At 47.4% G+C, this 16,553-nt stretch overlaps 2 protein-coding genes and 1 pseudogene across 4 annotated transcripts; 1 reads left to right on the top strand and 2 right to left on the bottom strand.

Annotated features, from left to right (window-relative positions):
• Positions 1-114: 114 nt before the first annotated feature.
• LOC106436091 lies at positions 115-2,810 on the bottom strand (annotated as a pseudogene).
• A 2,823-nt stretch (positions 2,811-5,633) lies between these two features.
• On the top strand, positions 5,634-8,253 carry LOC125582232. The gene is made up of 5 exons (XM_048748819.1): positions 5,634-5,815; positions 6,074-6,666; positions 6,708-6,913; positions 6,959-8,191; positions 8,233-8,253. The coding sequence occupies exons 1-5, from the start codon at positions 5,634-5,636 to the stop codon at positions 8,251-8,253; spliced, it is 2,235 nt and encodes a 744-aa protein (XP_048604776.1).
• Positions 8,254-9,021: 768 nt separating this feature from the next.
• LOC106436093 (meiosis-specific protein ASY2) lies at positions 9,022-14,195 on the bottom strand. Of its 3 annotated transcripts, none has more exons than XM_022711486.2 (3): positions 13,979-14,195; positions 10,364-13,781; positions 9,022-10,282 (listed from the first exon to the last, which is right to left on the bottom strand). In XM_022711486.2, exon 3 carries the CDS (start codon positions 10,268-10,270, stop codon positions 9,233-9,235), a length of 1,038 nt encoding a protein of 345 aa, XP_022567207.2. In that variant the 5' UTR covers positions 10,271-10,282; positions 10,364-13,781; positions 13,979-14,195; the 3' UTR covers positions 9,022-9,232. The 3 variants fall into 3 exon arrangements, with proteins under 3 accessions (XP_022567207.2, XP_048603917.1, XP_048603918.1); XM_048747960.1 differs by having other exon boundaries at positions 9,022-11,261; positions 11,336-13,781; XM_048747961.1 differs by having other exon boundaries at positions 13,389-13,781.
• Positions 14,196-16,553: the final 2,358 nt, after the last annotated feature.

The following is a 16,553-nucleotide window of genomic DNA, read 5'->3' as shown; positions in this document are numbered from 1 at the left end:
ATAAAATGAAAATTCACACTGACGCGCGTTCACTTGCTCTTGTAAAATTAGAAATCCCAGTGTATGATACTCACCTTTTTACTATTAAGCATAGCTCTGCTATGTGTTTCAAAAAAAAAAAAAAGCATAGCTCTGCTATATATTATTGTAAACTCATGTGACCCAATCATTCAACAAATAAGAACTGTTCATAGATCATACGAATCCTATTGTAAAGTTATCATATATATTCGTATACTATATACATTTTTCAACCAAAAAACCTACGAACTTGAAAGTACAAAACTATTCAACACTTTGCAAAAAGTAAATTTACAGACTCAAAAAAAACTCGTTAAGTCTATCAAACCTTAAGCGTAGAGACGTCTCGAACCATGTGATTCTCCGACATATGCGGTGAAGGAGACATGACTCCGGTTGGAGTAGATCCCTTCTTTGTCGAAGTCTCAAGTTGTTGTAAAGTAGACATGACATCAGACATCTCCGGTCTCAACTTAGCTTCTGTGTTGAGACACCGCAATGCGATGTTGGCTGCTGCGCAAGCCTCTTTGTGAAGGTACCGTCCTCCAAGCTTCGTGTCCATTATTCTAAACACTTTTCTTCTGTCTACTAAATAAGGAATCGCCCAATCCACCAGATTCTGCTCCACTCCTACTTTCGTTTTGTCTACCGTGGGACGTCCCGAGAGTAGTTCTAGCAACACAACTCCAAAGCTATAGACATCGCTTTTGGCAGTTAACCGGCCCGTTGCTATGTATTCAGGAGCTCGTAGCCTTGAGTGCCCATCATTTGAGTTGTCACATGGGTTCTATCTCCTGTTGGTCCTGCTTTTGCCAATCCAAAATCAGATAGTTTAGCATTGAACTCCTGCATTTACAAATTAATTAATTTTAATAATTGGAGAAGAATTTATATGTTTTTGTATAAATTCTATCTTGGACATTGGAAACATCTTCAAAGTGCGTTAAAACAACTTTCTTATGAATAAGAAGTTATGCGCTCGGCCAGGCTCAAACTATGTTAAATAACTCTTTTTAAGAGAATAAATCCTTCAAAACGAAACTTGAACTTATAACCCTCAAACATCTACTACAGAATCTACGAATTTAGCGACTAAACCAATTCCGCGACGGTAAAATAAATTAAAAACCATTCAGTTTATGTACAAACTTGAGAACTAGTATAATAGTCATAGGTGGTGTACCACATCAAGTAGGATATTAGAGGCCTTGAAGTCTCGGTATATGACTTTCGCTTCGTGGAGGAAAGCAAGTCCTCTCGCTGCACTAATCGCAACTTTCATCCTTGTATTCCACGGAATCGGATCTGAACTTCCTACACAAAAAGCAAGAAACACCAACAAAAAAAAATTATATTTAAGGGATAATCATAACTTGAATGTAAGAGCATCTCCAATGGGGGTTCTACCCATTGGAGTCTTAAACACACATATATGTGTATGTATGTTTATGTATATATTATATATGCATATGTAATTGTGGGGTTCATTGTTTCGTGGAAAACCCAACCCAAACTATATCTAGCTCCATCCAAATGTAGCTACTCACTTCTAAACAGATGATTCTCAAGGCTTCCTTTGGGCATGTACTCGTAAACCAAAAGCCGCTTCTCTCCCTCTAAGCAATATCCAATTAGTTTCACAAGATTCATATGGTGAAGCCTCCCAAGATAATGAACCACATTCTGAAACCCACCAACATTTTTTATAATTATTTATTTGTGCTACATTCATAAAGATCTTGCACTAATTGTCATTTTATTTTGAATATGAACCTTAAACGCTCTTATCTTGTTTCTTGTCTATATGTTAAGGATGATGAACTTACCAACCACTCTTTGTGTCCTTGAAACCCTTCTGATTTAAGTTTCTTGACTGCAACAACCATACCGGACCATGGTTTCGAAGGTGAGAACGACTGTTTACCAATCCAACCTTTATAGACATAACCAAAACCACCTTCATGTAGAGGATGGATTTGACCATCCCACAAGGCCCGAGGAATAGGAAGGCCTGGCCCGAATTAGGAGGAGCGACGGCTCGATCGGTCGGCTCGAGAGTCAGGTCTCTCGGCTTGACTCTTGAGTACTTTTAGTTGATCATCATCGACTGAAGTACGTTCGGCTCAGCGACTGCTCGGACGCCTACGGGCTTCTCGGCCCAGCAGAGGAGGCCCACCAAGATGGCGTAAATTAGGTCAAGAACGAGGCATAAGGACGTCTATATAAGGGAAAGGAGAGACGACGAGAAGGGGATCCGAAATCACTGACTAACACTTAGCGGCTAGATTAGGGTTTTCACCTTTGCTTCATCTCGCCGTTAGTTGTACTTTTCCGGTAGCTTATCGAGCCACCGGCTTTCTTTCTGTCGCGTTCTCTTCTTTTCCCTTGTAACCGACTGAACGTTTTCTCTCCGACCATTAATAAGATGTCTTTGTTTAAACCCACATCTTATTTATTACCGTTTCTCGATCAAACAATTGGCGCCCACCGTGGGGCTACTAGCAAAGTAACGTCGGAACTATGGTCGTTAGCAATGACAGTTCTTCGTCAGGCGAGGAGCGCGAAGCTCTCGAGGTGACACCGGCTCCAGAGGTGACACCTACGCCTACACCAGTAACTCCACTTCCCCACCCTGCATCTATGGAAACTATCCTGGCACGCCTCGCCCTACAAGAAGCGGCGCAGAAGGCGGCAGTTGACCAAATCATGGCGATAGCAAAGATCCTTGCTCCTCTCGCTGCAAACGCCGAAGCTTCAACGGCGTAGTATCGTCGACACCTGTTCGCCACAGAACAAACCACCGACTTGGTACCTACGCAGGATAACGATAACCAAAGCGCCGGTAACGACACCAATGCGCACACCGCAAGCGAACTAGCCGCGTTAAAACAGTCGGTCCTCGATATCAATTCTAAGATCCACCAAGTGACGACGTCCGCGCCCCAAATCGAGCATGTACTTGCGGAATCTCTTCGTACACCCTTCACGCAAAAGGTTACCGGTGTGCGGCTACAGAAGATGGAAAAACTCCGTCTTCCAACCTTCAAAGGTCTCTCCGACCCTTCTACTCACGTCACGTCTTTCAACATAGCGATGCGACGCGCAAACCTGACCGACGAAGACAAAGACGCCGGCTTTTGCCAACTCTTCGTCGAAACTCTAGAAGGCCCGGCACTTACTTGGTTCACAGGCCTCAGAGAGAACTCCGTCGACTGTTTCCACGACCTCTCAACGGCTTTCCTTAAGAACTATATCATGTTCACCAACCAGGAAGCGACCGTGTCAGATTTATGGAACCTCACTCACGCCAGCGACCAAAGTCTCCGCGACTTCATGGAGAAATTCAAAGCTATTGTCTCGAAGATCGATATTCCCGACCATATCGCCGTCGAATCTTTGATGAACACCTTGCACGTCGACTCCACATTCCGCCAGGATCTTTACCGATACCCGACTAAATCTGTCTCTGACGCCATCGCTCGCTCGCACAACTTTATCCACATGGAAGAAGACACCAGAGCAAAGTTCGCAAAAGAAGCAGCGGCGAGACAGCGATACTCCCGAACAAACGACCCCCGCCCCGAGCCTCGCCAGCACTCCTCCGGTGGAAATACCACTCAAAAGCGAGGCTACGTTAGCTCGGTCGATGATGAGGAATCTCCAAAATCAGCAGCCATCACACGAGAGAAAGGCTGGAACCACTGGGATCGAAACTCTGCTCCGAAGCAATCAACCCCAACCGAACCAGCGAGTTCAAATTCCGAGGAGCCGAAAAAATGGTGCCCTACCACAAAAGGGATTCCCATGACACAAAGGAATGCAAGGTCCTCATCGGGCAGTTTTTCGACGGGATCACTAATGGGACAATCCAAATGCCCACTTCTCCTACGACGCCGAAAAACACTAAAAGCTGGAGTAAGAACAAGGAGAAGAAGGCACAAAAGTCCCAAAAGAACACGGCCCCGAGTGGGGAAAGAGCAAGCCCTGAGCGCACTCCCATCAACAACGTCGGCCCCGCCAACGATTCATCAGAAGAGAAACACCTGCGTCGCCGGCGACGAGTGGAATTCATACTCTCTCGCCCTTGCGACTCTTCTGATGACGATGTCCCGACAGTGCAACCAGATCTGCGCGATAAATTGGACAGCAAGGATAAGCAGTCTCTCGCTCCCTCGAAAGCAGCTAAAGACCTACGCATTCTATTGAAGCGAAAAAACGCCGCGAACGAAAACACAGGAACAACCGACCTCCGCGCGACCATCTCAAAATGCAACGCTCGGAGAGTCGGTCAAACTGGTGACCTTCGTGACCAGCTCAATTCGAAGGCCGACGACCTGCGAATCCAACTCAACCGTTCGAAAGGATCCGATCTGCGACGACGCCTTGAGTCAAAGAAGAAACAGCCCGCAGAAATTCCTACATTCGAGAACACAACCGACGATTTGAGGAAGCAACTCGAATCAATGCGAGCTACCCGAGCCCCGCACATCAGTGTCATAATGGGCGGATCACCACCTTGCGGTGACTCGGTTCGAGCCGTCAAAGATTACAAACGTCAAGCAACCACCTCTCAGAAGTGGCCTTCTCCAGTCGAAAATGATCACCAGATCACTTTTTCGGCACTAGACACCAAGGGTGTCCACATGCCACATAACGATCCTCTCCTCGTCGACCTTGACATCGGCGAATGTCTGGTCGCAAAAGTCCTTATTGATACCGGCAGCTCAGTCGATCTCATCTTTCGCGACACACTCGACAAAATGGGAGTTGATTTAAAAGATATGAAGCCTTCCTCTCGCACGCTCACCGGCTTCAACGGAGCCTCGGAGCAAATGATAGGGACAATTCGCCTTCCAGTTTACGCAGGCGGTATAACCCGCACCGTCAAGTTCTCCGTCATCCGCGCCAAAGCACCCTATAATGCCATACTCGGAACACCATGGCTGCATTCCATGAAAGCCGTCCCTTCGACTTATCATCAATGCATCAAGTTTCCCGGAAAAGATGGCAAAACTCAGACGATTCGGGGCGATCAACAAGCCGCAAGAGAACTACTGATCGCAACTGTAAAGATGCAGCAGCAAGCTTCCCTTGTCAACTCCGTCAGTAAACCACTCAACAAGATATACCCTCAGAAGGAGGAAGTTCGCGAAGTCGCAATTGATGAATCCGACCCGACGAAAATCATCCGAGTTGGCGTCTACCTGTCCGACGACGTATGTTCACAGATCATCTCTTTCATCAAAGACAACGCCTCGACGTTCGCCTGGAAGACTTCCGACATGAAGGGGATCGACCCCGCAGTTACCTCTCATGAACTGCACGTCGATCCGACGTTCAAACCCATCTGACAGAAGCGACGAAAACTCGGTCCAGAACGATCTAAAGCCGTAAACGAAGAAGTCGACAGGCTCCTCGACGCGGGTTTCATAACCGAAGTCCGATACCCCGAATGGTTGGCTAACCCGGTTGTCGTCAAAAAGAAAAACGGCAAATGGCGCATATGCGTCGACTTCACGGACCTCAACAAAGCGTGCCCAAAGGACAGTTACCCACTCCCTCATATCGATCGTCTCGTCGAATCAACTGCTGGTAACGAACTCCTAACCTTCATGGACGCTTTCTCGGGATACAACCAGATCTTGATGCATCCAGACATCACCGATAGAGGGACCTACTGCTACAAGGTGATGCCTTTCGGGCTAAAGAATGCCGGCGCGACTTATCAGCGACTCGTCAACCGAATGTTCGCCGACCAGCTAGGCAACACCATGGAAGTGTACATCGACGACATGTTAGTCAAATCGCTCAAGGCCGACGATCACCTAAACAACTTACGCGACTGCTTCAAGATCTTGAATGACTACGGGATGAAGCTCAACCCGGCCAAGTGTACCTTCGGTGTCACTTCGGGAGAATTCCTCGGCTACATCGTCACTCAACGAGGAATCGAGGCTAACCCCAAGCAGATCTCGGCGATCCTCGATCTTCCAAGCCCAAAGAACAGCCGCGAAGTACAGCGACTAACCGGACGGATAGCAGCTCTCAACAGGTTCATCTCGCGATCAACCGATAAGTGTCTTCCCTTCTACGAGCTACTAAGGGGCAACAAGAGGTTCGTCTGGGACGAGAAATGCGAAGAGGCGTTCAATCAACTAAAGCATTACCTCACAACCCCCCCAGTACTGTCAAAGCCAGAAGCCGGCGACACATTGTCTCTCTACATAGCCGTCACATCCTCCGCTGTCAGCAGCGTGCTCATTCGAGAAGATCGGGGAGAACAGAAACCAATCTTTTACACAAGTAAAAGAATGACCGAGCCGGAGACGAGATACCCAACACTCGAAAAAATGGCCTTAGCTGTCGTTACCTCGGCCAGGAAACTGCGACCCTACTTTCAGTCGCACACGATTGAAGTGCTCTCCAACCAACCACTCCGAACGGTTATGCAGAATACCAACCAGTCAGGACGATTGACTAAATGGGCGATGGAGCTGAGCGAACACGACATCGTGTACAAGAATCGCACAGCAGCAAAATCACAGGTTCTTGCAGACTTCTTGATCGAGTTAACACCAGAGCTGGAGCAAGACCTCATCCTACCAAGTTTGAACTGGATCCTCCACGTTGACGGTTCATCCACGAGTAAAGGGTCGGGACAGGAGTGCAACTGCAATCACCAACAGGAGAACTCATCTGGCAGTCATTCGGTTTTGGTTTTGCGGCGTCAAACAACGAAGCTGAGTACGAGTCCCTCATCGCAGGGCTCCGTCTCGCCAAGGCAGTAAAGGCCAAAAGGATCAGCGTTTACTGCGACTCTCAACTTGTTGTAAGCCAGTACCTCGGCGATTACGACGTCCGCAACGAAAGGATGGACGCCTACCTCAAACTCGTCCAAGACCTCACGCGAGACATCGAGTTCTTCGAACTCACGAAGGTTCCTCGCGGAGAAAATGTCTGTGCCGACGCCCTCGCTGCTCTAGGAAGCAAGCTACACGATCAAGTCAAGAGGACAATCCCAATCCATAAAATCGAGAAACCGAGCATCGACACGAAGGCGGAACAGACTGCAATCGCAGCAGCGATTAGCGAAGCAATGGACATCGACGAAGCAGAACCTCCTTCGCAGGAAGATCAGCCAACAGATTGGCGCAAGGAACTCATCGATTACCTCGCTGAAGGTTTATTGCCCACCGAGAAATGGGACGCGCGGCGACTGAAGCGACGTAGTGCACACTACGTTGTCATGGACGGGGAACTACACCGATGGACCGCGACGAAGGTGCTACTCAAATGTATCTCCGGCGAAGAAACGAGACTAGTCATGGCCGAAACACATGAAGGAGCAGCAGGCAATCACTCGGGGGGACGAGCTCTTGCATTAAAAGTGAAGAATCTGGGATTCTACTGGCCAACCATGAACGCCGACTGCGAGAAATACGTGCGCAAGTGCGACAAATGTCAGCGTCATGCTCCCACCTTACACAGCCCAACGCAGTTCCTTCATACCCTAACTGCTCCATACCCATTCATGCGATGGGGAATGGACATCATCGGTCCAATGCCGGCATCTCGCCAAAAGAAGTTCATTCTGGTCCTCACAGACTACTTCACCAAGTGGGTCGAAGCCGAAGCCTATGCCAACATCACCGACAAGGAGGTGCAAAACTTCGTCTGGAAGAACATAATCTGCCGACACGGGCTCCCATACGAGATCATAACAGACAATGGTTCGCAATTCATCTCGCATCATTTCAAGGGATTCTGCGACAGATGGCGCATTCGACTCAACATGTCAACCCCGAGAAACCCGCAGAGTAACGGCCAAGCTGAGTCGACGAACAAGACCATCATCGACGGTCTGAAGAAACGACTCGACTTAAAGAAGGGTTGCTGGGCGGATGAACTAGATGGTGTCCTGTGGTCCCACAGAACAACTCCTCGCGGAGCGACGAAGGCCACGCCCTTCTCAATGGCCTACGGCGTCGAGGCAATGGCTCCCGCAGAAGTGAATGTGACGAGTTTGCGCCGATCACGAATGCCACAAAACGTCGAACTCAACCGTGACATGCTGCTCGACGCACTCGACGACATCGAGGAAAAGCGCGACCAAGCACTGCTCCGTATCCAAAATTACCAGCATCAAATCGAGAGCTACTACAACCAGAAGGTTAAGTCGCGTCCCCTCGAAATGGGCAATCTTGTTTTAAGAAAGGTCTTCGAAAATACTAAGGAGTGGAAAGCCGGCAAGCTTGGAGCCAACTGGGAAGGACCATACAAGATTGTCGAAGTCATCAAACCAGGGGTATACCGCCTCGAGACTTCAACAGGCGAAGCAGTACCGAGAGCTTGGAACTCCAAACATCTCCGCCTATTCCATCCTTAGTCAAAACGAACACTTTACCGAGTAAATGCGCCACTAAAGCCACTTTTACTCGCAATCTAAGAACTACGAATGGCTTGATTCCCACAAAGGGATACGTAGGCAGCCCAAAAGAAAAAGGGGTCCAGCCGAAATAAAAAAAAAAAAAAAAATACAAACCCCTCCCCGAGGAATCGACCTCCGAAACAGCCGATCACTTAAGCGGTGCCGACGCGAGCACGTCCCGGCTTCTCGAACAAACGTATCGGTACTCGCGTCCCACGATGGATATGTCCTGATCAGACACGTATTCACGAGGGTCGACCGTGTTGCGATTTAAACCAACACGACCGAGACAATGACTCCAACTCACCCTGTAATTTACTTAAGTAAAGTTTGGCCCACCGAACACTTGAAAATTACGCTAGGGTCGATTTGGAACCGTCAACGTCGAGGACTTATAACTAAACTCAAACGACGAACGATCCCGAGTCAAAGAAATCGACCGAGACAAAGTCATGACGAGCTTAACAATACAACTATCTCGATTATAATTAAACTCAAATGACGAACGATCGCGAGTCAAAGAAATCGACCGAGACAACGTCATAACGAGCCCAAAAACTACAACGATTCGATATCTCGAATAATGTTATACTAAACAAACAGTCACTTCAAATCTTGATAAATCATGCATTTGATAGACGAGTACAATAAAAGACAAATAGATAATACGATTCGAAGAGTTGTAACAGAGGAACAACAAAGTAAAAGCCTCGAAAGGCAAAAGTCTAAAAGGCAACAACATAAGTCCTCTGAGACTCAAAAGAAAACAACAAACAAGGAAAACTAAGCTTCCCGATCACTCTCGCGATCATTAAGGGCGGAAAGCTCCGAAGCCCTGACGCTCGATTCGCGGGCAATCGGAGAGACTCGCACCGCAGCATCCTCCGACACCTCGCCAGTGTTTTCCTCGCCATCCCGATGAGACCCTTCTGGAGGCAGCGAATCGCGACCCTCGACTGAAGTGTCCGAAAGCACGAGGACAGGAACGTTATTTCCATCGACTCGGACTCCTCGACCAGGCACCCCTTCCTCAAGAACAGTCAAAGGGTTTTCGATAGGAAGCATCGGTTCCTCGCGCCTTTCTCCGACCGGACGAGTACACGAGACATGCAGATTCGCCGCGGTCTCCGGGTCAATTAAGCCAGCGTTGGAACCATACGGATCGAGACCCGCCAGAATCCGAGCATCCATAAACTGAGACTCCAACACAAGAGGAGAGAGTCTAAAATCGCTTTCAGGGATCTCGCCAACCTTCAGCTGCTCAGCCTCTTGTTCGTACTTCCTCTCGTACTCGACGAACATATCAATAGAGGCTTGCGGTATGTCGTTCCCGGCTCCTTTCAAGGCCTCGAGGCACTTCCTAGTCCCAAAGGCTTGGCTGTAAAGTAACCGAGCCTCGTCGTAAGGACCCCGACGCTCCTCTCGAGAACGAATCCTGGCGAAGCAACGACTAGCCTTGGCGGTCATTTCTGCCTCAACTCTCCCCCTTTCTCTCGTCACCTCCAAGATTCTGGAGTCTCTCAGACGTTTCATCTCCCGCTCGTGCGTGACAGCGAGCGAAGCCCTCTCGCTCTCGAGGTCAGTATTCTTCTGTTCAAGCTCGCGGATGGTTCTTCGAGACGACTCCAGCGCGGCTTTAAACTCATCGCGTCGAGCAACGGTGCGAGCCATCACCCCGTCGAGCTTCTGCAGATTGGCCCTTGACTCGTTCAGTTGACGAGCAGAAACCTCTTCCTTCTCAGCAAACTCTTTCTTGGCCAGCTCGAGCTCCTCCAAGGCTCCTTTAAGCGCCGTGTCGTATTTATCAATCACGACATTCATCGTGCTATCACCCTGAACACGCGACACAATGGAAATCGTGAGAGGTTAGGAGTCAAGGAATTTAAATAAAAAAAAAAGGACCAAGCCGTTTACCAACAGTTTGGCCCTTGCAGCTTCTTCGTATTCACCCCCGAAGATAAGGTCCTTCACGGCAGGAAGAGGTTTCGCCCTCCCTCTTAGTTGACAGAGAAACTCCCCACATTTCTCTGGAACGTACACTAAGGGAGCCGGTCCCTCGTAATGGAAGTCGACCTTATCGGGAAAGCTGAATCCGGGAGCCCTCCTTAGGATAGCCGAGCCACGGGAAGAAGTACCGATCTGGACGGCCCCTCCTCCGACGGGAACTGGAGTTCTCTCGCGAGGAAACGTCAGAACAGGAGACCGCCTCTCATCATCGTCTTCGTCATTTCCCTCCTTATCAGGAGTGGCGACCCTTCGCTACCTTCCTCAGAATCATCCGAGCAGGCGGCATTAAATGAAGTCTCGCGTTCCCCTCCTTCACTTACTCCCTCCTCGTCATTCCGTCCCTCCGAGGCTTCAACCTCAGAACCCCCCTCTTCGGGCTGAATTTCTTCTCCTCGAGCACCCTCTTCCTCTTGCTCGATCTGCTCGTCAGCATCTTCCAACTGCTCGCCGGTAGACTTCTTTTTTGTCCTTTTCTTCTTGCTCTTCTTCCGGGGCTCACTGGAAGGAGGGACATCACTCGTCTCCTCAGTACTCCTCCCGGCTCCCGAACCATCGCCTCTTTTTCTTTTCTTTCCCTTCCCCGCACTTCTGGCATCGGAAGGGAAAACCTCGTCAGAACGAGGAACCGCCGTTGAGGGTCCTTCCCCGCTAGTCAGCCCCAGCTGGGCCGCTATTATTGCGCTCAAATCAGGAAGAGTGCCCATCTTCTTCGCCTCGGTAATTTGTTTTTGGATGTCTCTCGGGAAGATGTCCAGTCGCTTAGCACGAATGGGAAGAGCGGTCGGAAGGTCGGATCTCCACTCTCCTGAAAACATAAGGCAGAAGGGTCAGGACGCGACAGAAAAAAGGGGCACAGTCTAGAGGTGCGAGATAACGTACTTCGAGCGATTCGATCCTTAAGCTCACGGATCCTTTCGACGGAGATCTCAGACCAACGATAGACTCGAAGCAGAGCGACGGCGCGAACACTCCTCAAGAAATCTTCGGGATAAGCTGGGGAGGTAGGATGGCCAACTGCATACAAAGCAAAAAAATGGTTGGTTAGAATCGACAAATCGCTTACGGTTCGCGACAGAGTATTCTACCGCAAGAACGGTTCCAAAGAACTCGATAATCATCTTGGGGAGGCTCCTCGAAGGCCGAGCTGTCGGACTTAAGGAAGAAGTAGGAGCGCTGCCAATTCTGCGTCTTATTCGGATGACCGGCACACACATTGTAGTTCGGTCGCATCTTCACCGAGTAAGTGCCATCTTTCATGTCGGTTATCGAGGTCATCTCCTCGAACGACCTAATGCTCATCGGCATGTCGATCTGCTCCGCCAAAACCGACAAAGTGACCGCTAGACGCAGCGAGCCATTCAGCAGCTGACTGATCGCGAGATCTCGACGTCTGGCGTATGCTGTGATCAGTCGTGGGATGGGGAACCAGCAACGAGTGTCTTCCTGAAAATAGGATTCATACACCGTCTGGTACCCCATCGGAGGAGACCAGGGTCTCTGCGCTTCCGTAGGCACAAGGAAGGTCACGCCTACGGCACCCGCAGCCCAAAGAACCCTCTTCACGCTTCCAAGAGTCGACTTCGTCTCCTCTACGCCTTCCCAGTCCTGACCGGCCAAGAAGGCAGGACGCAATAAATCGGGATGGAGTTGAGGAAGCTCTTCGAAAATCCCATCGGGGTAAAAGGTGGTCGGGAAGAACTCGGCCTCAGAATCATCATCCTCCGAGAGACCAACCTCCGCAGGTCGAGCTCTCAGGGTGATCGAGTCAACGGGCATCGCCCTGCTCTGTCCGTCTCTCGAACATTCCATTGCATCCCTCGCAACGACGTTCTGACATCCTTCTCTCGCGAGTCTCGCAGCATCCGCAACCAGAAGTCGATGAGAGCGGGATAGATTCGCCGTGTCCATCATCGCCGCGCGATGAATCGCCTCCGGGTCCCCGACACGACCCCCGTCGAGATTCCTTGTCGGATTCGACATCGCTGCGACTGCCTTTCCCTTCTGTTGCTTCGATAGCCTCTGACCCGACGACATCGCGGAACGGAACGGTGAAGAATGTTTCGAATGAATCTAACAACGCTTAGAGAGATAAAGGATAGAGAGAGAAAGTACCTTCGATCGCGGAGAAAAACTTGAAGAAATGAAGGGGGGTCTGCGTATTTATAAGGAAAAGAGAGGGGGGGGGAACTCGAGGCGCCATCATTAGGTCTATTCGGGCCCAAACGGGCCTCGAAATCCGCCCTAAAAACCCAGCGGACCCTCGCGACGTTTCGACTTCTCGGTTCATTTAAAAGCAAAAAAAAAAAGGGGGGGGAATTCGAGGTGTCGTCATTAAGCCTAAACGGGCCTAAATGAGCCTTGAAACTCTCCCAAATGTCCAGCGAACCTTCGCGACGAACCCTTCCTGCGACACGACGACCAAAAGAAGAGATAAAAGCCGCTACTGCTCGCTTCCGAGAGAACAACGCTGTGCGACTCATCGACCAACCGTTCTAACCTTCCGACAGGCCTTCTATTCCCTCAAACCTCCAAACCTTAGAATCCATCACGAGCTGGAAAGCACTCCGCTCACTAATGGACTAGGGGGGGACTTACTGTAGAGGATGGATTTGACCATCCCACAAGGCCCGAGGAATAGGAAGGCCTGACCCGAATTAGGAGGAGCGACGGCTCGATCGGTCGGCTCGAGAGTCAGGTCTCTCGGCTTGACTCTTGAGTACTTTTAGTTGATCATCATCGACTGAAGTACGTTTGGCTCAGCGACTGCTCGGACGCCTACGGGCTTCTCGGCCCAGCAGAGGAGGCTCACCAAGATGGCGTAAATTAGGTCAAGAACGAGGCATAAAGACGTCTATATAAAAGAAAGGAGAGACGACGAAAAGGGGATCCGAAATCACTGACTAACACTTAGCGGCTAGATTAGGGTTTTCACCTTTGATTCATCTCGCCGTTAGTTGTACTTTTCCGGTAGCTTATCGAGCCACCGACTTTCTTTCTGTCGCGTTCTCTTCTTTTCCCTTGTAACCGACTGAACGTTTTCTCTCCGACCATTAATAAGACGTCTTTGTTTAAACCCACATCTTATTTATTACCGTTTCTCTATCAAACACTTCACCAATAAGATTGTTGTCTTTGAAATTTCTAGTGGCGGTTTTGAGCTCGTTAAATGTAAAGGCCTTTAATGCTGGAGAAGGTAAGAGCTCTCCTTCACTTCTTGGTGTATGTGTTGACAATGAACTAGTGAAGCTTCTGTTGCTGTAAGAGGGTATTATGAGGTTTGAGAGTCTTGATGGCTGACTCGCTTTAGGTGAAATTCTCGATGACCCTGTCGTCAAATGTGACACCAACGTCCAAAATTTTAATTACATGTGAACTGAATTAAAATTTTGGTAGAAGTGAATAAAGGAATTCAAAGTACAGAGTATTTATTTAATTTCATATTAGGTTAAGCATCTCGATAAGTGAATTAAAGAAACATTGCAACATGTACACATCATAAGAAGTGGATGTTTTGGTTCATACCTCCAAAAGAGCTTTCTCTGTTATCTACTCGTGCAGGAGAGTTCACGCAATTACCCATTAGACAAAATCACGAGAAGCAACACTATTAACTTCTAAGGAAATTGAAATCGAGTTTTTCTTGTTGGAGTTGAACCTTTATGGATCTCTCTAAAGGATAACAGAAGGAGAAAACAGAGAAAATTATGAGAAGAAGTTGAGGACACTCAATTAAAAGAAAGAGAAAAGACAAAAAAGATATGTATGATGAAAAAATCTGTCTGTCATTGTCGTTGGTCAACACCAAAGACGTGTGCAACACCAAAAGACGTGTGCAACACCAAAAGACGTGTGCACCATCCATCACTAGTTTGGTCTGCTGCACGTGTTATTTGATAATCATAATCCCATGGAATTTTGACAATTTTCTAACAAAGTAACTTTTTCGCCGGAAGTAAACGAAAGGTACAACTTTTTTTTTGGGCAAACACGAAAGGTACAACTAAGATGCTGAATCTAACTATTTTAGCTAAGATAACGAATCAAAAAAATTGGTAGCAGGTTTTATAACTTTTATTGTCTATATATCATAATTTTAATATTCATTGTAATACTTTAAATTTTTTTCCATAGTCTCAAAAATTCCAATTTTATGTAACCCAACCAGATGGTAACCCAATAACAAAACTACCATATCTTATATAAGGATAAGATTTAAGAATGTATGTGTCAAGAAATTAAATTTGAAACCCAGTGTGAAATCACTACTCGTTTAGTTAATCAGTGACGCATGCGCACAAATTTGGGAAAGAAATTAGAGTATAGAAAATTAGAAAGTGTGTGGGGTAGGATATTTGTTACAAGGGGTCGTTGAAATTTGAAGTGGGTCGAATTATTTCTTTTCCTCAAAGCAAAGCTTCCAACTAATTTATCCTGAAATTTCACGTCATGCATCTTATGAGTCATTTGGTCGATAACTTTCTTAGTTTTTAACTTTCTTGCACCTCTAACCATTTCTCTTTCTCGAAGCAAAAGAAAAATGAAAGGTATCACATACCATAATAACGGTGGTGATCGGTTCAACTGTGGCGGTAAAAATTTAGCTGTAAAAATTTAGTTGTAGATAAATAGCGGTAAAATTGTTACTATAGATTTTTTTTTGCAAAGACTTTTTGATGTAGCATCATGATACCTTCACCGCCAAGCAATTGTTTTCTATTTCGGCTTTCAAAATATTTCCTTTTCTATCTATTATTTCTTTTTATTAGATTTTCTATTTTTAAGAGACTTACGTTATTATAAACCGTGTCTAAGTCCTATATAAAGGCATTGTAAGTTGGCTTTGATAATTAGTTTTTGAAAGATAATAAACTAGAGTTTTCTTTAAAGCCTTGCATTGATTCGATTATGTCATCAATACAAGAGCATTGCATCGAATTTGATTAAATTCTTCGATTCAAGAAGTTAGATCTCTAAAGGTTTAACCTAAATCTTGAGATTTGAGCTTAGTTACCTTTGATATGCTGTGCCAGGTTGGTATCAGAGCTTTGCTACTCTCCTCGAAAATGTTCCATTAACAATGGCAAGACCTCGAAGAGTACCTGTTCGAACCGAAGCAGAAATCACCCGTGATGCAATCGCTGAGCTTCAAGCTCAGATGCAAAATATCACCGCCACCCTTCAAAACCTCAACATTCAACGCAACGCCCCTCCACCCCTTGTTGGCGTCCCCGCCAATGATCAAGCTGACGGAACAGCTGGAGAAGAAGATGACGATGCGAACCTGTTTGCTGATAATCCTTGTGCTCCTCTCCAGAATAACCGCGCCATTGCTCGTGAGGCTGTTCTAGGCGCTGATGAAGGCTTTGCTTGGGAAAAATGATTTAAAACAGAGATTCCAGAATTCTTTGGCAACTTCTCCGCTGAAGAACTTCTCGATTGCATTATCACGGTTGAAGAAATTTTAGAATTCAAAAGAGCACCGATGGATCGTTGTGTTCCTCTTATCACTATACGATTCCGCAACAGAGTAGCGGCATGGTTGACACAATTGAAATCGACTCGAGCTCATCTCGGGAAACCTAAAGTGATGTCATGGGATAAGTTGAAATAGAAGCTAAAGAAAACCTTCTTACCGTATAATTACGATCAGATCATGTTCCAACGTCTTCATACTATACGCCAGGGTACACGTTCTGTGGCTGAGTACTCGACTGAATTTTTCTTGTTGCTTACCCGCGTTGACATTCAAGATTCAGAACGTCAGCTAGTTGCTCGATTCACTGCTGGTCTTCGTCAACAAATCCAACACACCATCAACTTGTTTAATCCACTAACGTTGGCAGAAGCTCATCAGCAAGCCCTCACCATTGAGTCGCAAACTAGAGGAAATTTCTCGTGGACTACTTCACGTTCGACACGCCCTACTCAGCAACAACAAACTGCTAACCCGACTGATGATATGCTTCCACAGCAACAAGATACTGCCATTGTGCCTTTTACGGACAAGATAGTACCACGTCCATCTTGCCTTCGTTGTTTCACTTGCGAAGAGATCGGTCATCGTCAATCCAACTGTCCTAAAAGAAATCGCAGAGGT

The sequence above is a fragment of the Brassica napus genome, chromosome C2 (assembly GCF_020379485.1).
Source record: "Brassica napus cultivar Da-Ae chromosome C2, Da-Ae, whole genome shotgun sequence".
In the NCBI taxonomy this organism is placed as follows: Eukaryota; Viridiplantae; Streptophyta; class Magnoliopsida; order Brassicales; family Brassicaceae; genus Brassica; species Brassica napus.
This window is presented reverse-complemented; position numbering and strand designations above follow the sequence as displayed.

Excerpts from the sequence above, each read along its gene's own strand:
- LOC106436093 (XM_022711486.2), bottom strand. The coding sequence starts at position 10,270 with ATGAATGTCGTGATTGATAAATACGACACGGCGCTTAAAGGAGCCTTG.
- LOC125582232 (XM_048748819.1), top strand. The coding sequence starts at position 5,634 with ATGGACGCTTTCTCGGGATACAACCAGATCTTGATGCATCCAGACATC. Across the intron at positions 5,816-6,073 it reads GAAGTGTACATCGACGACAT|GTTCATCTCGCGATCAACCG; the intron begins GTTAGTCAAATC and ends AGCTCTCAACAG. Across the intron at positions 6,667-6,707 it reads CGTTGACGGTTCATCCACGA|GAGAACTCATCTGGCAGTCA; the intron begins GTAAAGGGTCGG and ends AATCACCAACAG.